This window comes from Salmo salar, chromosome 22 (assembly GCF_965601325.2).
Source record: "Salmo salar chromosome 22, fSalSal1, whole genome shotgun sequence".
NCBI lineage: Eukaryota > Metazoa > Chordata > Actinopteri > Salmoniformes > Salmonidae > Salmo > Salmo salar.
In genome coordinates this window covers 14,151,757-14,178,578 of record NC_138312.1, presented here as the reverse complement: position 1 = coordinate 14,178,578, position 26,822 = coordinate 14,151,757, and the positions used below count along the sequence as shown (strand labels likewise).

At 43.7% G+C, this 26,822-nt stretch overlaps 1 protein-coding gene across 1 annotated transcript in view; it reads left to right on the top strand.

Moving 5' to 3' along the window:
* The window catches only part of LOC106582813 (forkhead box protein J3), an 85,435-nt gene extending 72,317 nt beyond the window's left edge, over positions 1–13,118 (top strand). The window contains exons 7-12 of the mRNA XM_014166268.3: positions 2,240–2,414; positions 3,952–4,431; positions 4,779–4,880; positions 8,387–8,587; positions 8,797–8,865; positions 9,315–13,118. Coding sequence (XP_014021743.1) covers positions 2,240–2,414; positions 3,952–4,431; positions 4,779–4,880; positions 8,387–8,587; positions 8,797–8,865; positions 9,315–9,427 — 1,140 coding nt within the window. The 3' untranslated portion in view covers positions 9,428–13,118. The remainder of the gene's footprint in view (positions 1–2,239; positions 2,415–3,951; positions 4,432–4,778; positions 4,881–8,386; positions 8,588–8,796; positions 8,866–9,314) is intronic.
* The last annotated feature ends 13,704 nt before the right edge of the window (positions 13,119–26,822 follow it).

Below are 26,822 nucleotides of genomic sequence, written 5' to 3'. Positions count from 1 at the left end.
CAAGTCTCTGAATGTCCTTGAGTGGCCCAGCCAGAGCCCGGACTTGAACTTGATCGAACATCTCTGGAGAGACCTGAAAATAGCTGTGCAGCAATGCTCCCAATCCCTTCCTGACAGAACTTGAGAGGATCTGCAGAGAAGAATGGGAGAAACTTCCAAAATACAGGTATGCCAAGCTTGTTGTGTCATCCCCAAGACGACATGTGGCTGTAATCGCTGCCAAAGGTACAAGCATTTCGCTACTTGCATTAACATCTGCTAACCATGTGTATGTGACAATAAAACTAGATTTGATGTGCTTCAACAAAGTACTGAGTAAAGGGTCTAAATGCTTATGTAAATGTGATATTTCAGTTTTTATTTTTTTTATAAATAATTGATCCAACCTGCAGAGCTTGAGAGGATCTGTAGAGAAGAATGGGAGAAACTCCCCAAATACAGGTGTGCCAAGCTTGTAGCATCATACCCAAGAAGACTTGAGGCTGTAATCACTGCCAAAGGTGCTGCAACAAAGTACTGAGTAAAGGGTCTGAATACTTATGTAAATGTGACGGTTGCAAAAAAATGTAACTGTTTTTGCTTTGTCATTATGGGGTATTGTGTGTAGATTTTTTTTTTTGGGGGGGGACATTTAATCAATTTTAGAATAAGACTGTAACGTAACAAAATTCAGAGTTAAGGGGTCTGAATACTTTACGAATGCACTGTATATCAACCTCTAACCACAGTGGCCCGGCTAAACACTAGCTAAGACCAAAGAAACACCACAAATCACTGCCACTGTATCACAGCTAGACATGCAGTAATTTAGACTATGTATGTCAATCTGTAATCACACTGACAACTATATACTTCTAAGACAGATCCTAAAACCGCTACCATCTGCATCACCGCTAGACATAGTCAATTAGACCGTGCATGCCGATCCCTAACCTCAGTATCACAGTTACATAGCGGTTAGTTAGCTGAAAGCCTGGAACTTTAACACAGTGAAGCAGCTCCACTCTGAGGGCAGTGCCCCTGACCAGGGGGGGGGGTTAAGGGAAAGATATCTGTACACGTTCTTGGAGAGCTGCTGCCTGTGATGTCCTCCCACCAGAGATGCCCCCTTCTTTGGTGTGGTCCTTCCGCTTCCCAGGGTGCTCTCTGCTCCAGGCTCTCTGCATCGATCTGTTCAGACTGATGGATGTTTCTCCAGTGCTGCTGAGACCAGTCTCTTATTACTGCCTCACTTCAGCCAGCCACACCGACTGGATTCTATAGCAAGGCAATCTATACCGTAGCCCACGAGTATGGCTTCAAAGCCTTTGCTGTTGTAAATAATGTGGTGAATTTAAGCAATCTCCCTAGTGATAGTGTAGTGATGGCTCAGTTATTAGTGTCCTCCACATGTTAAACCTGGTATGGCTTGAAAAGCTACCTCTGATGCGGAGATAAATAATGTAGACTATTTTGTGTCCTCAGTTATAGAATAGTGATGACTCCATGTTGGTGTTCTTCTCATGATACACTTCATTAGAGAGTCTTGCTAGAGCACAACATTGCCTGCACTCTCATACACCAGCAGATAGAAATTGACCCCCAGGCATATGCTGTACATGACTAAAATGAATGGATGTTTGTACAAGGCTTTGGTATTGATTTGTTTTAAATACATTTTGCCGGCCATCTGAGTTATTGGCTTAGTGTTGATGTTGGTTACTATTTGGGATCAGGCTGCAGGCAGGGATTAAGACTGTCAAAGGCAAGTAGCTGATAGGTTGAAGAATGAACACGGATATTTAGCTGCTTATACATGTCCATTATGTCTCATGTTCGATTAGCTTAGTGGACTAAGGTAGGTAGGTAGGTAGGTAGGTAGGTAGGTAGGTAGGTAGGTAGGTAGGTAGGTAGGTAGGTCTAAATAAACATGTTTTGCGTGAAATGTTTCAGTTTCTCTCTTGTTCTCCAGCAGATCTATGTGCAGATATCTGTCGATGTCTCTGAGAAGTATGTTTCCCAGTCGAGAGTCAGTTTGACGGTGTAATCAGCACCCGTCAACAGTTAAAGTGAAAGTTGTAGTCTGTCTGGAATAGGTTTGTATTGTGGTTAGTTTTAGACTGAGGTGCGACCGCTAGCTTGTACTGAATGACTGAAATAAGAGCCCTCAGGTTCTCTAAGCAGAGCAGAATAGATTTAATTCACTGCTCCCAAATCTCTAATCTCTCCTCTATTTCTCCTGCTCTCTCTTCCTCCCCAGGTGACTAACCATCAAGAGTCAGTGTCTCAGTCCATGAGCCTCCAGCAGCCGCCCCAGCCCCAGTACAGTATGCCAGAGAGGGACAAGCAACTCCTCTTCTCCGACTTTGAAGATCTCAGTGCCTCCTTCCGCAGCCTTTACAAGTCTGTCTTTGAGCAGTCCTTCAGCCAACAGGGTGAGTGCTCGTCAAGAAGGGTTACACATCAGGTACTGTAGTGGACAAGTTTGTGCACAAGAGGCCAGGATTATTCTATGGCCTTTGTTTTGCACTAAACAGTTGGTCGAAGGAGAGTGGAATTGGCACTAATTAGGTTAAGTGGGTTGGATGAGTAGGGATTCGATAGACAGTAGCTCTAGTGCAAATCCATATGGCTGTTTACACGGTCTACGGTGTGCTAAAGCCACATGCTAAATCCTCTGGCCTCATTCCCAATGCGAATGCACAAATGAGTCAGAGTTCATAGCAGAATAATGCAGTCTTGTGAACGTGTAAATGCAGCTTTGTTGTTACTCTGCCTGTAGTCTCGTATATCTTTACGGTGTTGTATACATTTATTCTTTTTCAGATGATTACAAGATTGCAGCATCAAACCTCTGTCTGTTGGCGCATTTTCCATAACAATGATATTCATAATGGTATAGAACTATTGCACAGGGTCGGATCAAGTGTGACACTCGAAAAGCGTGGCAGCCCTTTAGAATGTAATGCTTTTTGTTTGTAATCTGATTGACTGATGAACAAAAAGCACTTGAAAAGCGGGTTATGGGCAAACGCCGACAAAGCTTTTTCTTGTATAACCTACTTTCACAAATCAAATGCATTTCATGCTAATGTTTTCAAAAGTGTTCCTCTCCCTTAATCTATCATCTAGGTTTCATTAGTTTAAAGTTGTTACCTTTTTTTTTTATATGCATAAAAGTGAAATCTCTTAGTCAGACAAGCCCTTGCAATTAAAAAGTGTAAATATGCGAGCGAGAGGATTTCACACCCTGGTGCTGTAGACAGTGAGCTAATTCACCGGCTTTGATAATAGGTAATGAGCTCGCATTATTATTCTGGGGCTGCGCGCTAATTGCTTTCTGTATTTCCCTGGTTGGACAATGGGCTTTCTGTGCCGATAAGAGATGTACCTTTTGTCACCCCTGCAGTGAGTGTTCTGGGGGCGATTGTGGCAGGGCTGGAGTCGGCTCTAAAAGCACTCCAGTGAAATAGGTTTTACCGTGCCAAAGCCGTGATGGACAGGGCCTCTTAAGAACCGCTCCCCTACACTCAGATTATTGTTGTTGGATGTGCAGATGTTTGCGCTCCAGTCGTGCTTGTTTTTCAAAATAGTTGCGGCAACACAATGAAAAGTGTCAAAAGAATTGCAGGGTTCGGAAGAAGAAATGCTCGGGCTCTCTGATTTTTCAGAAGCTCTGCTGCTGCTCACTCATTCCTTTTTTTAGCTGCTCGTTCAAAATGGCAGCTGTGTCAAGTGTATTGCTCCTTGAACAAGGGAGTCCCAGATCCACTGATTGCATGATGATGTCGTCGTTAACTTGAATGGGTGCTTTTACAACTGAAACCTACAAGCCCACTTGGTGTTAATGACTTATCTGCAACATTTAAGTGGTTCGTTGTAGTTTGTTGCATTGTATGTTTATATAAAATAATGACTTTGTCTAAGCACAGAGTAATAAGGATGACTGTGTGTGTGTGTATGGACTTCCAGGTTTGATGGGCATGCCAACGGAGTCGTCCCAGCAGACCCATACCGCCTGCTCCTATCAGCACTCCCCCAGTGGCACAATCAGCACCCAGAACAGCCTGACAAACAACCACTCCAGCAGCGGTGGCCAGGTGCCCCTGTCCCACCCTCCCCAGCTCCCTGGCCAGAACACCCACCCGGGCCACGGCTCGCCCCACACACAGCACCTCTCCCAGCACGGCCAGCATGGCCCACACAACCAACATGGCCAACACGGCCAACACACCCAGCACCCACAGCACCCTCCACACTCTCAGCATGGGCAGCACCCCTCGCACGCCCAGCACCCGCAGCAGCACACGCCGCACCCCTCCCAACACGCACAGCACACCCCGCACCCCTCCCAACATGCCCAGCAGCACGGCCAGCACCCCTCCCAGCAGCAGCACCAGAGCCTGGCTCACCAGCCCCATCCTGCCCAGCAACAGATGGCCTGCAACACAGGTAAGACCTGCCTCTTTCCTCTGCACCACACACTCATTCAGATGCATTCAGAGATAACCCAGTGAGACACAGCTGGACCTGGCTACCTCAGTATTTATTCTGCATTAAGTACAGAGACCTGCTTTTGGTCAACAGACAGTAAATTATTATCTGATTTATGTGGTTTGCTGTAATGAGAACAAAGCAAATGCTGCATCCAGACAGTACCTCTGGAGCCCTGCAACCTTTTCAGAGGGAACCGACTCCACCCCGTGGCCAAAGTAGAGTACTGTTGCAAAAGAAATGATTAAATGCTGATTCCTCTCCAGCCTCTAAAAACATATCTGTGCTCCCCTCTCTGTTTGCAGGTCTGCCCTCTGACTGGTACCCCAATCTGGACGCACTGAAAGAGAGCTGCCGTATTGCCAGCAGTTATAACTGGGCTGATGTCGATCTCTCACCTTTTCAAGGTGCGGCCATGAAGGATTGGGAATGCAGTTCCATTGCATTGGCATATCCAACTTAAGCCTCAATAAGCTAACTAATTATACACTTGTCTTTTTATTTTTAATATTTTTATTGTCAACCTGTGGTCTTTTTTTTACCAACATTTCAAAAGCTGTTTATTGTGATTACAAGAGTCATTTTATCCAAATTATTTCATGCCATAATGCCTGTGATGAGCACCAACAGGCAAGTTTATTGGAGCTCTTTTGTTGGTGTGCTGAAGTGTTGCCAATCAAGGGTTTCATTTGAAGGAGCTCTTCAATTAAAGAACGCTGCCTTCAAGATTAATTACCAAATGCAGTGTAGCTCAGCAGGTCAGAGTTGATCCAATTACAAATGTTATTTTATTTGTTACGTGCACTGAATACAAGTGTAGATTTTACTGTGAAATGCTTACTTACAAGCGCTTTCCCAACAATACAGTTAAAAATGGATAACATTTGCGAATGGATAAAGAAAATAGTAACACAATAAAATCACAATAACAAGGTTATATACAAGGCGTACCAGTCCCAAGTGAGGTAGTTGGTGTGACTTGAGGTAATATCTACATGTAGGTTTAGTTAGGTGATTGATTGAAGTATGACATGACAGTGGTGTACTGGGCCGTACGCACTACCCTCTGTAGCGTCTTGCGGTTGGATGCCGAGCAGTTGCCATACAAAGCGGTGATGCAGCCAGTCAAGCTGCTCTAAATGGTGCAGCCGGATGGATCTGAGGGCTCATGCCAAATCGTTTCAGACTCCTGAGGGGTAAGAGGCGTTGTCGTACCCTCTTCACGACTGTATTGGTGTGTTTGGACCACGATGGGTCCTTAGTGACGTGGACACCAAGGAACTTGAAGCTCTCGACCGTCTCCAATACAGCCCTGTCAATGTGAATGGGGGCGTGCTTGGCCCTCCGTTTCCTGTAGGCCCCAATCAGCTCTCTTGTCTTGCTGAAGTTGAGGAAGAGGTTGTTGTCCTGGCACTACACTGCCAGGTCTCTGATCTCCTCCCTATAGGCTGTCTCATCGTCGGTGATCAGGCCTACCACCGTCATGTCGTCTGCAAACTTAATGATGGTGTTGGAGTCGTGTGCAGCCATGCAGTCGTGGGTGAACAGGGAGTACAGGACGGGGCTAAGCACGCACCCCCGAGGGGCCCCCGTGTTGAGGATCAGTGTGGCGGATGTGTTTGCCTACCCTCACCACCTGGGGGGTGGCCCGTCAGGAAGTCCAATATCCAAATGCAGAGCGAGGTTGTTTAATCCCAGGGTCCTTAACTTGGTGATGAGCTTGGAGGACACTATGGTGTTGACTACAGCTCAGCGTTCAATGAACAAAATTCTCACGTAGGTGTTCCCTTTGTCCAGGTGGGAAAGGGCAGTGTGGAGTGCAATAGAGATTGCATTATCTGTGGATCTGTTGGGGCGGTATGCGAATTGGAGTGGGTCTAGGGTGTCTGGGATGATGGTGTTTGTGAGCCATGACCAGCCTTTCAAAGTTTTTTTTCATGGCTACAGATGAGAGGGCTACGAGGCCAGAGATGGGTTACATTGGCATTCTTGGGCACAGGGGCTATAGTTTGCAAGTCCTGCCACATCCGACGAGCGTCAGAGTACGGATGTTGCCTGTAATCTATGGCATCTGATTGGGATACAGTGCCTTCAGAAAGTATTCAGACCCCTTGACCTAGTTTTGTCTATCACATTTACATAAGCATTTAGACCCTTTACTCAGTACTTTGTTGAAGCACATCAAATCTAATTTTATTGTCACTTACACATGGTTAGCAGATGTTAATGCGAGTGTAGCGAAACGCTTGTACCTTTGGCAGCGATTACAGCAACGAGTCTTCTTGGGGATGACGCAATAAGCTTAGCACACCTGTATTTTGGAAGTTTCTCCCATTCTTCTCTGCAGATCCTCTCAAGTTCTGTCAGGAAGGGATGGGGAGCATTGCTGCACAGCTATTTTCAGGTCTCTCCAGAGATGTTCGATCGAGTTCAAGTCCGGGCTCTGGCTGGGCCACTCAAGGACATTAAGAGACTTGTCCCGAAGCCACTCCTGCGTTGTCTTGGCTGTGTGCTTAGGGTCATTGTCCTATTGGAAGGTGATTCTTTGCCCCAGCTCTGGCACAGGTTTTCATTAAGGATCTCTCTGTACTTTGCTCCGTTCATCTTTGCCTCGATCTTGACTAGTCCCTGCAGCTGAAAAACATCCCCACAGCATGATGCTGCCACCACCATGCGTCACCATAGGGATGGTGCCAGGTTTCCTCCAGATGTAACGCTTGAGTTTCAGGCCAAAGAGTTCAATCTTGGTATCATCAGACTAGAGAATGCTGTTTCTCATGGTCTGAGAGTCTTTAGGTGCCTTTTGGCAAACTCCAAGCTGGCTGCCATGTGCCTTTTACTGAGGAGTGGCTTCCATCTGGCCACTCTACCATAAAGGCCTGATTGGTGGAGTGCTGCAGAGATGGTTGTCATTCTGGAAGGTTCTCACATCTCCACAGATGAACTCTGGAGCTCTGTCAGAGTGACCGTTGGGTTCTTGGTTACCTCCCTGACCAAGGCCCTACTCCCCCGATTGCTCAGTTTGGCCAGGCGGCCAGCTCTAGGAAGAGTCTTGGTGGTTACAAACTTCTTCCATTTAAGAAGGATGGAGGCCACTGTGTTCTTGGGGACATCAATGCTGCAGAAATGTGTTGGTACCCTTCCCCAGATCTGTGCCTCAACACAATCCTGTCTCGGAGTTCTACGGACAATTCCTTCAACCTCATGGTTTGGTTTTTGCTCTGACGTGTGACCGATGTGAAATGGCTAGTTAGTTAGCGATGGTGCGCGCTAATAGCGTTTCAATCAGTGACGTCACTCGCTCTGAGACTTGAAGTAGGGTTTCCCCTTGCGTTGCAAGGGCCGCGGCTTTTGTGGCGCGATGGGTAACGATGCTTCGTGGGGTGTCAGTTGTTGATGTGTGCAAGGGTCCCTGGTTCGAGCCCGGGTTGGGGCGAAGAGAGGGACGGAACCTACACTGTTACACATGCACTGTCAACTGTTGGACCTTATATAGGCTGGTGTGTGCCTTTCCAAATCATGTCGAATCAATTGAATTTACAACTGGTGGACTCTAATCAAGTTGTAGAAACATCTCAAGGATGATAATGAAGCGGGTGGTTGTGGTAAACTCCTCAATGCCATCCGATGAATCCCAGAACATATTCCAATATGTGCTAGCTGAGTATACAATCTACAATTGCAAAATAGGTTTTAATTAGATTTCACTGCTGAAATGTAGTTGTGTAATATGTTTTTTTACATAAACTTATCTACACCCTCTTGACCTTTTTTATGTGGTGTGATTTTTAGAGCTCCACTGTTGTGACTGGCAGCTAGTACTACTGATATGGTTTGACTGGTGTGCTGCAGAGGTGGCTGTGTATTGCTGTTTTCCTTGGCTCATGTTGCATTTGGGTCTGACCCCGTGCAGGACTGAAGGAGAGCATGAGACAAGCAGAGCTGAACAACTGGTCCCTGGAGCCCACCCAGATCGCTGACCTCTGCTCGTCTATCAACCAGTTTTTCACCCGCACTGGTGTCATTCAGCCACAGGGGGCAGTGCAGCCGCCGCCCGTACCCGTATGCCATGGCTCCATGCACCCCAACAAGCCCAGCCAGCACATCACCACAGGTCAGTGACCCTCACCTACATCCTAGCTCACACTATGATTGCATTTAGCGTTTCAGACCACTCCCATTATTAGGACATTATTGACGACATGTTCCTCTTATGTGAACTTACATTGCAATAATGCTGGGGATGAGGAGGATTGTTTAAGCTAGCGTATACATTATTTTGGGATTGTGGTATTTCAGTGAAGTTGGTCTTTCTCACCACAGGAAATCTCTACATGGACTCCAGACAGAGCATGTCTATGATGGGGCCCCCAGGGTACCCCCACATGACAGGTACAGTACAGCTCTAGCCCCCATTCAACTAATCACTAACCTAGGTCTCAGCCAAGGGCATGGTCTCTAACAGTACACTAGGTATCCATTAAACAAGCACTAGAACAACACCTTGTCAGGTCCTTTCCTCATTTGACTACTTCTATTTCAAAACAATTATTCAACCTTTAACTAGGCAAGTCGGTTAAGAACAACTTCTTAATTACGATGACGGCCTACCCCGGCCAAACCCTAACCCGGATGACGCTGGGCCAATGGGACTCCCAATCACGGCCGGTTGTGATACAGCCTGGAATCGAACCAGGGTGTCTGTAGTGACGCCTCTAGCACTGAGATGCAGTAACTTAGACCGCTTCGCCACTCGGAAGCCCAAAATGACTAATTTAACCAATGATGCTTCTACAGTGTATATGTACTATGCCCTCATTCCCCTTCTCTCCCTCTCTTAGGACACCATGCGCAGATGAACCAGCAGCACATGATCCCTCCCAGAAACTTCCAGATGCACCGCATGCCAGCAGATGACATCCAGGATGACTTTGACTGGGACTCCATTGTCTAATGTTAGATGTTCTGCCCCTAACGAGGAGCGTCCAGGAGGTGCAGAGGAGATGAGTGTATGAGGAAGAAGCCAGGCTGAGCTGTACGCTCACAGTAAAAGGAGACGAACTGTTGTTGGTGGGATACAGAACCATAGAACAGGGGTCACTTTCGGAGGAGAGACTTCAGAGTCCTGACATTTTTACAAACAAAATCAAAACGTACAAAAAAAAAAAAAGTGTTACTTTGAAGACAATCATATTTAGTAAAACATGTTTAAGTGGTGGCTTATGTACTTGTCTTGATGAGGCAAGTAACACATGTTCATGTCCAAACACATGCTCCAGCCTTCATCCCTCAGCCAGCCCTCTCCGTCCCCCCAGCCAGCAGCCATCCAAAGTCCCCCAGGTCCGTCCGTAACTGTTGTGTGATTTGAGCGACCTTTTTCGGCTTGTTATCCTTCTCGTGTTGACTTTAGGCCTCAGCTGCTTCGTCGATGAGTTGCTCTCTTCATTTTCGTTGTTCTTTTATGGAAAACGCAGGCCTTTTTGAGTAACGTGATGGTGCTTGTTGGTCACCTTTTTTGGGTGGACGATGGATCCCCGATGGTGGGTTTATTGGTAGTGAGGTTACGTTATGACCAGGGTGTTTTGCATTGAACTCTGCTTGATATAAAGATCACAGATGCTTCATCATTGAGTAATCCATCCAGTTGTCCTTTAACCAACCCATCTGGTCCAGTTAAAAAAAAAAAGAAGCTAATTGTGGAAATTCAGCAACATTACCGGCAGTATTTGTGGTTTTGTCTATTCTGTCAACAATGTATCGTACCTTTTTTTTAATCTCCAATACTCCAACAAGACTGAAAGATGCATGAGTGGGTAACTGTAAGAAATCCAAACCTCCTTTTTTCCTTTGTTTGACTTGTTGAATAATACTTAGACTGCAAGTGCAGTCTCATTCTCAATCACTACATCCTTTCACTAGTAATAGTTAATACACAATGAATTTGGACACGTACGCCTGTTGTCTGTGGGTGTCTCTTCACCTATTAAATCCAGTGCACATGCTGCATAAAGAACTGTAGGATATCTCCCTGTTCTCCTCTGATGCAGGAAATGTACAGGCTACCTTCATTTTTCCAGTCGTAAGGTCTACTACAAGCCATGCAGTAGGAATGTTCTTCATTCAGATGCTATACATCTGAATCAGTATCAATCTCCCCCAATATCGTCCTTGCTGTGACCCAGTCAGACTTACGCACTGCAAGGCAGAGAATATGCTGTAATACAATCATGAACAATAAAATAAAAAAACAATGGGAATGTGGTGTGGTGTGTGTGTGTGTGTGTGTATGAGTGTGTGATTTTAATGTAATTTTAGGGCTATGATTGTTTGCTCCAATCATCTGCATATGCTATCAATGAGCACAAAACAGATGCACAAAAAAAAGAGAAATGAACGGTTAGAGGCAGATATGCATTTTTTTTAGGCAGGGTTTCTTATGCAGAGAAATTAGCACTTTTTCTGGTCAACAGCCAAGTGGAGAGAGAGGGAGAGAGAGAAGATGGGTGGGAGACTAGTGGTGCTGGAAACACTCCTGTTCACCTGTCCTGCCTGTCCCTTAGTGGCTACTGAATCTGACTTGTCCTGAACCCTCAACATGGTTGCTTTGCTCTACCTATATGGGAGCTTGGTCTGAGTCTAGCACAGTACAGCTTACCTTTTGACTTTGTTTCTTTCACTATGGATCCCCGAGATAAACTAAACATTCACTGTTGCCCCCCCCCCTTAGACAAACTAAAGCTTGGGTTGGATTTTGTTTCTCTCCATTGTTGAAAATGTAGATTTTCGTGTGTGATCTAATGACAATCGCGACAAGGTTTGTAGTATCACATTAACACAGCTGAGCCCAGACACCTTTTGTCTGTTGTAACAGTGAGTATACATGTGTAGATACAATGTGGCTGTCCTTTTGAAACAGGATGCAGAAGACATAAGTGGGGGAAGCTTGGATGGAACTAGAGCTTCTTACAAAAACCTATATTGCCAGGCGTGTCTGCAAGGTTGTACAGATCTTTTGCCAGCCAGTTCACTCTTTAAATGGTTCATACTACCCATTGTTTTTGATATTTTAGGCGAATTGTTTTTATTTGTTGCTTTTCTATCTTTATCCATCATGTCTTACTACTTCTACCTTTACCTGTAGCTGGTTTTGGGTTAGATTCCCAAATGTTCCTTGTATTTTTAAACAACCGTTGTGTGTGTGGCTCATATTCTTGCCTGTGGATACCCATTGAGTGTTTAGGCTTTGTTTATTGGCCCAAATCAGTCAGTCATTTAAAGGGATACTGAGTGATTCGGACAATTGTTTTTCTACTTCCCCGGAGTCCGCTGAACTCGTGGATACCATTTTTATGTCTCTACGTGCAGTATAAAGGAAGTTAGAGGTAGTTCGCAAGCCTCTGTTAGCACATTGACTGGAAGTCTGCAGGTACGCTAGCATATCGGTAGGTAGAAAAATGGCTTAATTGCCAGAATCTCACAGTATCCCTTTAAAACAGTCAGAATGCTCATTCAGTTAAAATGCCAAGGTTACTTCAGATTCTCAACCATTGAGTCCTTCATTAGTGAATAATGAATACTTTATGAAGAAGTAGTGATCGTGAATTTACCATTTGACTGCTAGATAAGGTCAGCTTGGGTCCTGCAGACTCTATTGAGACTGACCCAAGGAATCAGTGTTTCGGGGGAGATGGTTAGAATGTGGATCTAAATGTGATAGGGAAGTCTTGGCAGCCCATGGTTGGCAGGGCATGTTTGGTATGTTGCATTTCATCACTGGTAATGATGAGGGCACTAATGGAAAAACACTAGAGGACCGTCAAAGGGTATGTAGTTGTTAACCCACCCCCCACAGCGCAAAGAGATGGGAAGGGCGGGGAAGAGCTCATGGATGTGATGCGCGTGAACGAGTAAGGGAAAGACAATGACTGGATCATGTTTATGCATCACCCTCTTTACTGAGTCTGTGTGTCTGTCCGTGTGAGCGAGTACATTTTGTTTGAAAACACAACTCAATTTTTAAAATACCACTGGAGATGTACCTGCCAGAGAGATTACTATGATATCAAAAAAAGAAAATAAGCCTTGTTACATCGGAGAACTGCCAACAAGTACTGCTGATTGAGGCCTATTTTATTCAGTGCTGGTGTGTTGTGCTTCTTGTAAATAAATGTATTTTCAATCATCCCTTTTTCCTCTTGGGGGTGGGGCATCAAGGCAGGGGTGGGACTTACTCATGAGAGGAGGGAAAAGAATAGAGTATTTTGTTATTGTCCAATCAGAGGGTGACACAGTATGTATATATCTATATTGTATATATGTGATGAAAATGCGTTGGCTTTTTGTGTGACACTACCTTTTACCTGTACTATGGTTCTACATACAGTGTTTCAATGTTGATAATGTTTGTTTTTTTCGGTTTTTGATTTTGTCTTTTGTCATTTCTTGTATTTGTTTTCTTTTTGTCCTTTTTTTGGTTATTGCACGGTTTATTACTTTTGCTGTCCAATGAGGTGACACAGCTACTCTTTGTATTGGTTTAGTGCTGTAAAATAACTCCAGTGTTATTAGAATTGTCTATCCCACCCCCATCCCCAATATGCATGAATGGCACTTAAAGAAATAAAATGTTAACTTCACTGTGGAAAGGAGTGGTGTTTGTCGTATTTCAATGAGTTATATGAAGCAGACTTGTGTTACGGTGAATTATCCTGTGAATTATTTACTGTTTTGAACAGTAGAAGTAGCTATCAGTCACAGAAAATGTGTTTTGCAGTCTGAGAGAACTGTAGTGGAATTGCACTTTCTATGTGCACTGTGTAAAATGACAGCAATTGTGATGAAACAGCGAACTTAAAGGTTAGGGTTGAATATAACCGGTAGTAGTGCAGCTCCTCTGGTCACATCTCTCAAGCATGATACCTAAAATATTTTTGGGGTAAGTTGTTTTTTTTTTCACCTGCAACATTCCACTTTGATCGGCGCACTCAATGTTTAAAAGTTTCCTAATTCAGAAGGTTAGTATTACAATAGTACAGTAGTCTTCCATACTCATTGTCCTTTACCAAGTGAACAATTCACACTTTCATATCAATAGTTGTTTCCATTAACTTGTCTAGTGTTTTTTTTTTTTTTTTTTTTTTTCTCTACACTTAGGAAGTTCACATAGCAGGCAATTGTTACATCTATTTTCTATGATGCATTTCCATTTCACTATATTTGATTTTTTTTAAACAATGACGTAACACCTAATTAAACCGTTTTCGCAAAAACCTAGTGTCGAATAAAACTGCACTGGTTGAAATGCATCCATTACTTATTTCAGAAAATTGCGCATTAATAAACTGGCTACAGCCTGCATGGCATCCCACCTACTGTATCTGTTAAATACCTCCGGTAGCCTGCGAATGCCAACATGGATAGAATGCAATAATCTGCCATATTCTCATAATTATCATGTGCCAACGTATCGCCACAGTCCTTGCACTCCTGTAGATCTGAAATAATTGGATGGTGAATCTTGCCGGCCAATCAGGAAATCAAGGCTAAACAATTCAGGCATTCTTGAATGTCAGGACAATCCTAGTCCTACTGTATGCAGTAGGTATTTACAATTAAATGTGGAGTGGCGCTTTATAGTTACGTGATGACATCACATGCACCGCGTACCTTCAAAATTATTAGAAAATCCATAATTTGTCGTAATAAAGTTTGAAAAAAAGAAAAATCCACCTTTGAACGGATGAAAATGTTATCGCTCTTTAGAACGAAAAAAGTATGAAAATGTATGAACTCACTACTGTAAATCGCTCTGGATAAGAACGTCTGCTAAATGACAAATGTATATTGTAGAACAATTCTCCTGTATCTGCCATTTCCATTAGGCCTACACATTTCGCAATGATTGCATTTGGCGAAAGAACCTGGGTCAATGGGAATCTGCCTAGTGACAGGTTCCATATGTTATTTTCCACATTAACACGTTCCTGGACTAGAATAGTCTCCCAGGACGGTTACTAGCTAAGGTTTCATCCAATTGGCGACAGATTGTAATGCGAATATTCTAAAATCCGCATAAAAACAATATGCGCGTTTTTACGTCCCAGAGAAGTTTCCATCAAATTTACTTGTTGCAGATTAAAGGCTGTGTGATGGTGTGGTGCACATAAAGAATAGGCCCACCTCTTGTGGTTAAATTCACATGTACCGAATAAAAAATTGAAGTTAAATGGGTTTCCATCTGATTTTCAACTCTACTGATGGTTTTCTCACCAAAGAAATGCGTTACATTGCGAGTGTGCCCACTCTGGTATTGGCCCGTGCGCTCTAGCCAATAGCGATGCGCTCTTATAGCCTAAATTATTATGGACAAAATAGCAAGATTATTTTCATTTGTCAAATGACAACGCATCGATGATCACTAGAATAAGACTCGATATTTATTGGAAAGGAGCATCAAGCTCATCTTGCACTTTCACTACCCTGTGAGGTTAATCATTTATTTAATCTGTAGCCTGATAAACGTCATGCTTTTCTGACGAGTCGTAGTGGGAGTACATGTCATGGCGTGACTCTTAAATTTACTTCGATATGATGGTTATTATATCAATATTTGCACATTTCTAGCATAAATCATTTTAGCTACACAAAAATACCCCACCTTGTCTACCATATTTTGTTTTGTTGACATTTGGAAAGTTTACCGGAAAATGTTATGTTTCTATCTGGCCTGTCATTACATTTTTTTCATCCGATATGTACTTTACTCGCATAAAAAGGATGGAAACCTCCTTAGATATCAGAAATCAAAGGTTTATCAAGACATGCATGTCCTTTTCCCCGCCCAGCCCCCCGAAGACCCTCCCCTAGCCCCTACACATGACTACCAGGTCCGTGTATGTCCAGGTCATGCTCCCAATGACACCAGGAGGTTTTCACACTTCCTCATGACACACTTGCCTTCATGCTCATTTTGGAATTCTGCTCCATCTCTTTGGACCAAACTGGTGGAAGTACGTTAGAAGTGAATAACTAACTGGAGCCTCCACGCATAGCCCGCAGGAAGAAGGGGTGCTGAGGATGCTGCAGCACCCCCTGAAAAATCTGAATTAAAACAATATACACTACCAGTCAAAAGTTTGGACACACCTACACATTCAAGTGTTTTTCTTAATTTTACTATTTTCTACATTGTAGAATAATAGAGAAGACATCAAAACTATGAAATAACGCATATGGAATCATGTATGATCAAAAAAACTGTTGAATCAAAATACAATTTTTATTTGAGATTCTTCAAAGTAGCCATCCTTTGCCTTGATGACAGCTTTGCACACTTTTGGCTTTCTCTCAACCAGCTTCACCTAGAATGCTATTCCAACAGTCTTGAAGGAGTTCCCACATATGCTGAGCACTTGTTGGCTGCTTTTCCTTCACTCTGCGGGCAAACTCATCCCAAACCATCTCAATTGGGTTGAGGTCGGGTGATTGTGGAGGCCAGGTCATCTGATGCAGCACTCCATCACTCTCCTTCTTGGTCAAATAGCCCTTACACAGCCTGGAGGTGCGTTTTGGGTCATTGTCCTGTTGAAAAACAAATGATAATCCCACTAAGCGCAAACCAGATGGGATGGCATATCGCTGCAGAATGCTGGGCGACCCCCTCCTTCAGCCCCCCTGCCCAAAAAAAGCACCATTCTGCACTATCTGTAATTTTTATTCAGACATTTGGAACAACACAAATAAATAATCATAACATTTAAAACTATATAAATATAAATATACATATAAAAATAAGACTCATAAATATCAAAAGAAGTAACAAAGACAAATAGAAACAATCTTGAGTTGATTTGGTGTAACTGATGTGAAATGGCTAGTTAGTTAGCAGTGGTGCGCGCTAATAGCATTTCAATCAGTGACGTCACTCGCTCTGAGACTTGAAGTAGGGTTTCCCCTTGCATTGCAAGGGCCGTGGCTTTTGTGGCGCGATGGGTAACGATGCTTCGTGGGGTGTCAGTTGTTGATGTGTGCAAGGGTCCCTGGTTCGAGCCCAGGTTGGGGCGAAGAGAGGGACGGAACCTACACTGTTACATTGGCACGCAAGCATCAGTACATTACCCGTCCCCCAACACTGTCAACCAAGAGTCAAGACTAAACCAATTCACCTTGGTGGTGTGCAGACTGGTTTTATATTATTCTTAACGATTTCGCACAAACCAGAAAAAAATGCAACAATATGTCTGTGAAACTATATATTCACAGTATTATGAATGATTTGTGATTTATTTGGTAGCATCTCGTACTTCTGAGTGGGAGACCTTCCCAGGCAGTAGCCTGCCTAGCTCACAAACTAGAATCAGGGCGCCCACTTTATTAACTAAGGTTAATTGACCCACAGTCCCACACGGTGACATGATATCATTGACGTGACTTGCAAATGAGCGATAGAAAACCTATCGCGCAAATGTCACCATTACGTTTTCTTTGTGCAGGCAGCCGGTGCCACCCCCAGCAAGTTGCTGCCCATGTCGCCTATACCTCAATCTGCCACTGCATGGGAACCACACTTGCGGAGATCATCCGTTCACCTACTCTGCGTCTCACAAAGACACGGCAGTTGGAACCAAAAATCTCAAATTTGGACTCATCAGACCAAAGGACAGATTTCCACCAGTCTAATGTCCATTGCTCGTGTTTCTTGGCCCAAGCAAGTCTCTTCTTATTATTGGTGTCCTTTAATAGTGGTTTCTTTGCAGCAATTCGACCATGAAGGCCTGATTCACGCAGTCTCCTCTGAACAGTTGATGTTGAAATGTGTCTGTTACTTAAACTCTGTGAAGCATTTATTTGGGCTGCAATTTCTGAGGCTGGTAACTCTAATGAACTTATCCTCTGCAGCAGAGGCAACTCTGTGTCTTCCTTTTCCTGTGGCGGTCCTCGTGAGAGCCAGTTTCATCATTGCGCTTGATGATTTTTGCGACTGCACTTGTAGAAACTTTCAAAGTTCTTGAAATGTTCCATATTGACCGACCTTTGTCTTAAAGTAATGATGGACTGTCGTTTCTCTTTGCTTATTTGAGCTGTTCTTGACATAATATTGACTTGGCCTTTTACCAAACAGGGCTATCTTCTTCTGTATACCACCCCTACCTTGTCACAACACAACTGATTGGCTCAAATGCATTCATTCTACAGGATGGGTGTTCCTGTATTTTTCCAGTCTCCCTACATAATTATGAATGATGAGAGGATGTTTCATACATTCATACATTTAATTCATTCAATTATGCACTATATCTGTATATATATTTGTTTTATTTTCGCACCTGGAGAGTTCAACCAATGACTTCATTTGTTGATTGAGCCTGCTGTCTGTCTGATCTAAAAATGAATGGAGTCATGTTTTATAGCAATTATTGTGGCCTTTGTGTTTTGCCAATTGCACAATCACGCTGGCAGCGAGTAGTTATGGGTGTCCTTATTCAATAGAGCCATTGGTCTCAACAATGTTCCTATCTGCCAAGACATTGCAGGATATCTAAGTTGACTCATTTGCAATATAACCTCTCTTTTTGCACGAGGCAGTGTTGTTCAGTACAGTGCAATTTTTGTGATAGATTTGGCCATAACTGGGCTTGCTAGTACCACCACAAGCCAACCTAGCCAAGTTTAGCTAGCTGTGTTTGCTATACCTAAAATGTACTGTAGTCTGACATTATAGCTAGCTAACTAGCCTAGCTAGCCTCAGTGCTTCTCATTAGGTGGAGAAATTGAGAAATGTTGATGATGATGATGGCAGAGTGTAAAGGAATGACTTTGGCTTTATGACTCATATTAGTCTTGGAGTAATTATACCTGCTTGTTGTAGCAAGCTAGCTAACGTGGGTTTGTGGGATGTTTCATATTTTACACCATGCTGCTACAGCAGGAATACAGACAGTACACAACGATTGCACATGAATATCTAATAGCATTTTTGTCTTTCTCTCACAGACAATACCACTTGGATACAAATAATCTGATGACTCTCAAGAGGAGATGTGAAAGGTCCCATAACAACAATCTCCCCTTGTATCAAAGTGACTCCGGACACCTCACTGCACCACCCAAAAACACCATGTGCATGTATTCCCTTTGTAAAACTGTAGTATTTATTAAGCGTTAGTGGTATATTTGTATTCTACTGTGTATATGTGATACATTGCCATAACTGTTCCTGCATACTGCTGTGTGAACTCCTCTCGGTCTCCTGAGCAAATAAACGTTGTGTCACGCCTGCTCCCGCTCTCCCCCCTGGCGCTCGAGGGCGCCCTGCATTACGCACTCCTGCAACCATCATTACACACACCTCCTCGTCATACACATCAGCGATTCATTGGACTCCCCTGGACTCAATCACCTGTTTTATTACCTCCAATATATCTGTCTGTTCCCCAGCTCTGTTCCCTGCGTCTGCATTAATTATCTTACGTCTGTGTATTATCCGGTTCTGACGCTGTTCCTGTCCTTTGCCTTGTCTGTTCCAATTAAATGTTGACTCCCGGTACCTACTTCTCGACTCAAGCGTCAGTCCTTACACTTTGCATTGAATACAAGCCATATGTCTACTTATTTGCTATATTGACAGACTAACATACTGTTTTATTGAAACATGTTTACTTGCCAACAAATTAAAGTTTAAATGATACACCAATTCCCTGCATCTTTTGTTTTATCAGTAAGATTGAAGCTAGTTTATCCAAATACATTTCATGAATATCACAATTAATTGATACAGAAGTTGAATTCAACACTTTATTGGTTTCTGATGCAGCTGGAATCATTTAGTCACTTGTCAGTACACTTGTAAAAAATATTATATAAAACACCATCATATACATATGTATAACAGCTAGCAATAACAATACCACAATGCAGTTGTGAGCATACAAGGCATTCTATATTATACTACAACATCAGTCGAAATCTATATGGATGTTGTGTTCGTTGAATGTTCCAGGCAGGTTCCAGAATGTTCTTCAGCTGGTGAACCTCTTCTTGTGTTGGGTAATGGCAGCTGGTTTAGCAGACTTTGGCATTGTGGCGATGTTCTTCACCAAATGAAATAATATTTTATTTGTCACATGCGCCGAAAACAACAGGTATAGACCATACAGTGAAACGCTTCCTTACAGCCCTTAACCAACAATGCAGTTTTAAGAAAATAGGTGTTAAGTAAAAAATAAACAAATAATTAAAGAGCAGCAGCAAAATAACAATAGCGAGGCTATATACAGGGGGTACCGGTACAGAGTCAATGTGCGGGGGCACAGGTTAGTTGAGGTAACTGAGGTAAAATGTACATGTGGTTGAGTTAAAGTGACTATGCATAGATCATACACAGAGAGTAGCAGCAGCTTAAAAGAGAGGGGGGACAAAGCAAATAGTCTGGGTAGCCATTTATTTAGCTGTTCAAGAGTCTTATGGCTTGGGGGTAGAAGCTGTTAAGGAGCCTTTTGGACCTAGACTTTGCGCTCAGGTACCGCTTGCCGTGCGGTAGCAGAGAGAACAGTCTATGACTAGGGTGGCTGAAGTCTTTGACAATTCTTAGGGCCTTCCTCTGACACCGCCTGGTATAGAGGTCCTGGATGGCAGGAAGCTTGGCCCCAGTGATGTACTGGGCCGTACAGACTACTCTCTGTAGTGCCTTGCGGTCGGAGGCCGAGCAGTTGCCATACCAGGCAGTGATGCAACCAGTCAGGATGCTCTCGATGGTGCAGCTGTAGAACTTTTTCAGGATCTGAGGACCCATGCCAAATCTTTTCAGTCTCCTGAGGGGGAATAGGTTTTGTCATGCTCTCTTCACGACTGTCTTGGCGTGCGTGGACCATGTTAGTTTGTTGGTGATGTGGACACCAAGGAACTTGAAGCTCTCAACCTGCTCCACTACAGCCCCGGCGATGAGAATGAGGGCGTGCTCGTTCCTCATTTTCCTGTAGTCCACAATCATCTCCTTTGTCTTGATCACGTTGAGGGAGAGGTTGTTATCCTGGTACCACATGGCCAGGTCTCTGATCTCCTCCCTATAGGCTGTCTAATCGTTGTCGGTGATCAGGCCTACCACTGTTGTGTCATCGGCAAACTTAATGATGGTGTTTTAGCCGTGCCTGGCCATGCAGTCATGAGTGAACACGGAGTACAGCAGGGGACTGAGCACGCACCCCTGAGGGGCCCCTGTGTTAAGGATCAGCGTGACGGATGTGTTGTTACCTACCCTTGCCACCTGGGAGCGGCCCGTCAGGAAGTCTAGGATCCAGTTGCAGAGGGACGTGTTTAGTCCCAGGGTCCTTAGCTTAGTGATGAGCTTTGAGGGCACTATGGTGTTGAACGCTGAGCTGTAGTCAATGAATAGCATTCTCACATAGGTGTTCCTTTTGTCCAGGTGGGAAAGGGCAGTGTGGAGTGCAATAGAGATTGCATCATCTGTTTGATCTGTTGGGGCGGTATGCAAATTGGAGTGGGTCTAGGGTTTCTGGGATAATGGTGTTGATGTGAGCCATGACCAGCCTTTCAAAGCACTTCATGGCCACTTCATGGCCTTCAGTATTGCTTGCCTCGAAGTGAGTATAGAAGTAATTTAGCTCGTCTGGTAGGCTTGTGTTACTTGCGGCTGTGCTCGCGGCTGTGCTTCCCTTTGTAGTCTGTAATAGTTTGCAAGCCTTGCCACATCCGACGAGCGTCAGATGTGGCAAGGGTTAGAGTCCCACCCACTGCTTCCGGGTTAGAGTCCCACCCACTGCTTCGACCTCTTCAGAAGATTTGTCTTGTACTGCAAGTCTCCTGGAAAGACATGAAGAATGATTATGGAGATGTGTAATCATACAATAAACCATGTTCATCTGTAAAAAAAAGAAAATAAAAAGGGTTTAGTTACACTCTGAGTCAATAATGGGGCATTTAGATGGGATTTTAGCAAAGATGTGAAAAATGTGAGGGGTTTTAACTTGTAGACAGTCTAGTTGTGTATTGTTGTGTATGAGCACCTGCAGTTGTGCCGTTGAGTAGACAAGCACCGCCAACAATAGAGTGAATAGGCTAGAAGAGTCTACCAGGACAGCCAACTTTTGAAGAAAGCTTGGTGTGAGATTTACTGGCACAACCCCTAGATGGGGAGGGACTGGTCTTCCCCCAGTAAAGTTGTACTGTTTTAAAGCTCATTTCCTGCAATTCTATTTTAGGTGAATTCAGCATACTTTGAACATTAAACGAACACTCAAAATTCAACGATTTTGTTACTTTGAGATTTTGGGGGGGATGAAATGTAAAGTATGATACTATTTTTTAGGTGGTTTGACACTTTATTCACACAGTAATTAAATGAGATGGGGAGACAGGCAAATGGGTGAAAAAGTCAGAAGGTTGGAAGCAGGGATTGATCCCTGTTCTAAGGTGGAAAGTTGTATACGACACGTGCCAGGGAGTGTTACCACTACACCAAGGCTCTGCACAGGAAATATTCATATTACTGGTTGATGGCAGTGGGTAACCAAATCATAGATTGCAGTCTCCTTGTTGATAGACTGTTTTCAAGGTAAGGAGATATTTTGTCATTTGGGCGAACGATCTCTTTAAAATAGGACTGGAATAAAATCCTGCTTGCTCTCCAGGAGGGTTGGCCACCCCTGATCTGTTTCCCAAGTGCTGGGTGTTTGAAAATGTTATTGTTATAACAATTCATTTCTCAACAACATCCAACCTTTAAGAAAAACCCAATGAATATCATTATTCAGGTGGTTTATACCTACTAGTTGAAGATCCTTGCCATCATCTTACTCTACATAGACGAAAGTTGAGTTCCCTTACCATTTCTGCCTAGCATGTGCACAATACTAAAATGTCCTACATTTGATTTGATTCCTTGAGCATATCCCATGCTTATTTGTACGACGTATTCAAAACTGTCCATGAATGGCTGCCAAAATACATAGCCTCATATAATTCATGTTCAAAGACACAAGTTGGCATATCAAATTTCAAATATGTGATTACACTGGCAAAATTGTGAAGAAGTGGAATAATAAAATTGCAATGAATATGATGGGAGACAGAGAGCTGGTTTCAAGCGCAGGGCGCCGCAGGTGTTTGATTGTAAAGGACCACAGGAGGAGGCAGGTAGCTGGGTCCAGGGGCAGAAGGTCATACACAGGGGCTCCAAAAAGGTAACAGTACAGGCAGGGAAAAGGCTAATAACGTAGTCCGGGAGATCAGGCAAGAGGTTGATGATAGTAAATCCAATAGGCAAAAGTACAGGCAGGGAATAGGCAAAAAAAATCAACGTTAGTGAGGATGGCCAAAAACTACAATACACAGGAGGACTAATACGGGAAAAACCCAGCGCTCCAAATAGAAATGTGTATCAAAATAAACAATACTTTACAATGATGGGGTGCAAAGAACTGAACTAAATAGTGTGTGTAAATGACATACAGGTGTGTGAACAGCTGATCAGAATTCAGGTGATTGGGATCTGGAGAGTGAGCTGCGTTCAGGGGATCTGCGTGTTTGAGAGTGTGAGCTGGAAGCAGACGTTACAAAAATAATTGTGGGGAATAACAGTAGTGTTCTTGCTGACAAGCACATTAATTACGCTATATTATAGCACATGGTTGAGAATGAGAATTGTTCCACTGTTCAGACTACATAAAGAAAATGGATAATAAAATATCCTGAAGACAAGATGTCATGAATCTGACCCTACATGTCCCTTACCAAATCATTTTTTGATTTATTGTTCCCCATCTAGAATCAAACTTTTGGGTTCTCAATCTGTTCGACAAAATTATTTTCATAGTTATAAAATCAGGTCACCCTACCAAACTTCCCTGTTAAAACATACTGTACTGTAGGTCTCTCCCCAGCCTGGCAAGAGTGGCCAAAAGGGTGTTTAGCATCCCCAGTGGCTCTGCAAGCGCGGAGAACGCTGCTGGCCTGTTCTCCAGGCACCATTGCATCAGCCTGAAGCCACAGACTGGCCAAACTCTTATTTCTAAAAATTACTTCAAAGGCACTGTAGACTGAGCCTAATAAGGCATTTTTCATTTAATTTATATTTAATTCTAAGTAAGTCACAGCCGATATGCACAATTTATAAAATATAGTGATTTAAACCACGAAATGTTGTTTAAATGCTGATGTCACGACTTCCGCCGAAGTTGGTGCCTCTCCTTGTTCGGTCGGCGTTCAGCGGTCATCGTCACGGGCTTTCTAGCTGCCACCGATCCATGTTTCTTTGTCCATTTGTTATGTCTTAATTGTTCACACCTGGGTCCCATTTCGTTATGATTACTTCCCTATTTAAACCCTCCGATATTCAGTATTTTTTGTGCGTTATTGTTTTACTGTTGGTCGTGTTCCTTGTATGTATAGTTATTGTTTTATCCCTGCGTGGATTTTGTATTTGAACTTTTCATAGAGTAAAATAACGTATGTTTTACTCAGTTCGGTGTCCTGCGACTGACTCATTTTCTCATCTCATATACACGGACATTGACAGCTGAGCACTTTATGTCCCTACCAGCCTATAGTGTTGCACTTGCAAATGCTTCACAATGTATTTCTTTGTAGGCTATAGCCTTGAAATAATATAGCCTAAATAATTCACTTCCATTCCTTCTTAGGCTCCCTGTCTGTCTCCTGACCTATTTAGAGTGTTTATATGCTGTTTAATATGACATGTAGCCTATTTGAAATTATGAGCGCTTCTTACATTTACCTTTTAATGTTTATTAAAATACTTTTCATTCAACTCATATGGTTTGGTTTCAATACCTAAAACCAAATGTTAGGTCCAGGTAGTCAGAAAAATAGATGGATGTTGGTTAAATTGTGATTTAAAAAAAAATATATATATTATTTTTTAGCTGAATGGTTGGAAAGGAAGTGGAGCGCGATCCGTGAGCGGGATAACTAACTGCTCAACTATGCTCCCATACTCTGGTCAAGACACACAAAAGTCGCTTTGTGGTCTGATTGTGTTCAGATCTGGCTGACCAGGGCTGCATTGTATGCAGATTTCTCCTCAGTCTGGACACAATCAAGCTACCGAAAGCGCATACAGTGGGCGTTATCATCAGCACTCTTATGTTTAAAAAAACAAACACTTGTTCACATCTCCACAAGTAACATCTCAAAAATCACCTAGTAATTTCCGATAAAAAACATATAAACAAAATAGACTGTCCAATCGATGATACGAATCATGGCTGCTATACTAGACAAGGTCATACGAAACCATCAGGAAGCGTTGGTGATGTGGCACATTGTAGAGTTCACCTCAGATGTCCAGTTGGATATGTTCCCATGGACAGGAGGGCCAGGCCAGTGGCTGCAGTGGTGATGCCGGGGGTGGGCCTGTCTTTCCACTGACAAGGCATGGAGCACAGTCACGTACTAGCCCTTGGATATCATGATCGATGCCAGGCCACCACACCAGGTCCCGCCAGCGCTGCTTAAGCTTCACAATGCCAAGGTGGCCCTCATGAGCCATGGCCAATACTCATCCTCTGAGGCTGCTTGGTATGACGGTGCAGTTTCCGCGAGCCAGACGTGTCATCCCAGCATGACAGCTCATGTTCAAACCTGGCATATGGTTGGAGTTCCGACGGGAGCTGTGCTGGCCAGCCATAGGCTACGTATTCCCGCAAGGTCGTGAAGATGGGGTCGTTGGCTGATTCTCGGGTCAGCTCCTTGAGCGACACTGTGTCTTGGAGAGGTGAGTGTAGGAGCTGGATGAGGTCCTCCTCGGAGTCAACCTGGGCACAGGTGGGGTCTGGGGGAACTGATGTGAAAGGAGGTCAGCCACCACATTGTCCCTGACCGGCGTAAACTACAGCTTAAAGTTATACTGCTGGAGGCCGTCTACCCAGCGGTACATGCGGAGGGGCTTGTGACCTGACCCGGAGGTAGACATCTAGGCTGTGAGGGCCTGGTGGTCGGTGCACAGGGTGAAAGAAGGCCCGTAGAGGTAAATGTGCCACCGCTCGCAGGCCCAGACGAATGCTAGCGCCTCCCTCTATCCAACCTCTTCAGAAGCACACTTGTTTCTTTGCGAAATGTACATCCAAAAGTTCAACAGCTGCATCATATGTGTATGCTTCCCCGAGCGTTTGGAAGATCTGCAGGCCCTCGGTGCCGAGACAGTGGAGAAGAAGGGCCCTTTGAATCACGAACTGCTCCAGTGGAGGTAGAGATATTGTAGAAATACTTTCAGACATCCTCGTTTGCCAAATGTTATGTTTTTCAACAAACATTTGTTCTCAGTTGAAGATGAGGTTTTATCTCAACGAGTAGCATCTCAATATACAAAGGAAATAGAGCCACCAAATCACCTAGTCATTTCCGATAAACAAAATAGACTGTGATACGAATCATGGATGTTAAACTAGGCAATCAGTGATGAACACAACACACTCCTCCCACAAGTGTCCAGAAAATGTGTGTTTTGGGACCGAGAGGCGTCTTTTCATTATAACGTTGGAGGAAATACTGTACATTCCTAGCATGTGTGGAACGTGTTTCACACATGCCAGCTAGCTAATATTTAGAGTATTTAATTTTTTTGGCTAGAGTTATGCTATCCATTTTCAATCCCTTTAGCGTTGCTTGTGTGCTGGCTAGCTACAGAAGTTAGCTACAGTAGTTAGCTACTGCCATCAGTTGTTGTGTTATTATCATATTTTCCCAGTAGAGGGCTTGCAGTTGACATACAATGCCTCCTGGTGGCCATGTTGGAAGACCACCACATTAATTATTCTGATAAAAACAGCTGAGTGGCTACCACAAACTGCTACCCCATCTTAAATAAGCATGCCCATTCAATTTTATTTTTAACCAGGAACAGATATAGCCCTTGGTTCACCCCAGACCTGACTGCCCTTGACCAGCACAAAAACATCCTGTGGCGTACTGCATTAGCATCGAATAGCCCCCGCAATATGCAACTTTTCAGGGAAGTTAGGAACCAATATACACAGGCAGTTAGGAAAGCTAAGGCTAGCTTTTTCAAATAGAAATTTGCATCCTGTAGCACTAACTCCAAAATGTTCTGGAACACTGTAAAGACCATGGAGAATAAGAACACCTCCTCCCAGCTGCCCACTGCACTGAGGCTAGGAAACACTGTCACCACCAATAAATCCGCAATAATTGAAAATTTCAATAAGCATTTTTCTACGGCTGGCCATGCTTTCCACCTGGCTACCCCTACCCCGTTCAACAGCCCTGCACCCCTCACTGCAACTTGCCCAAGCCTCCCCCATTTCTCCTTCAACCAAATCCAGATAGCTGATATTCTGAAAGAGCTGCAAAATCTG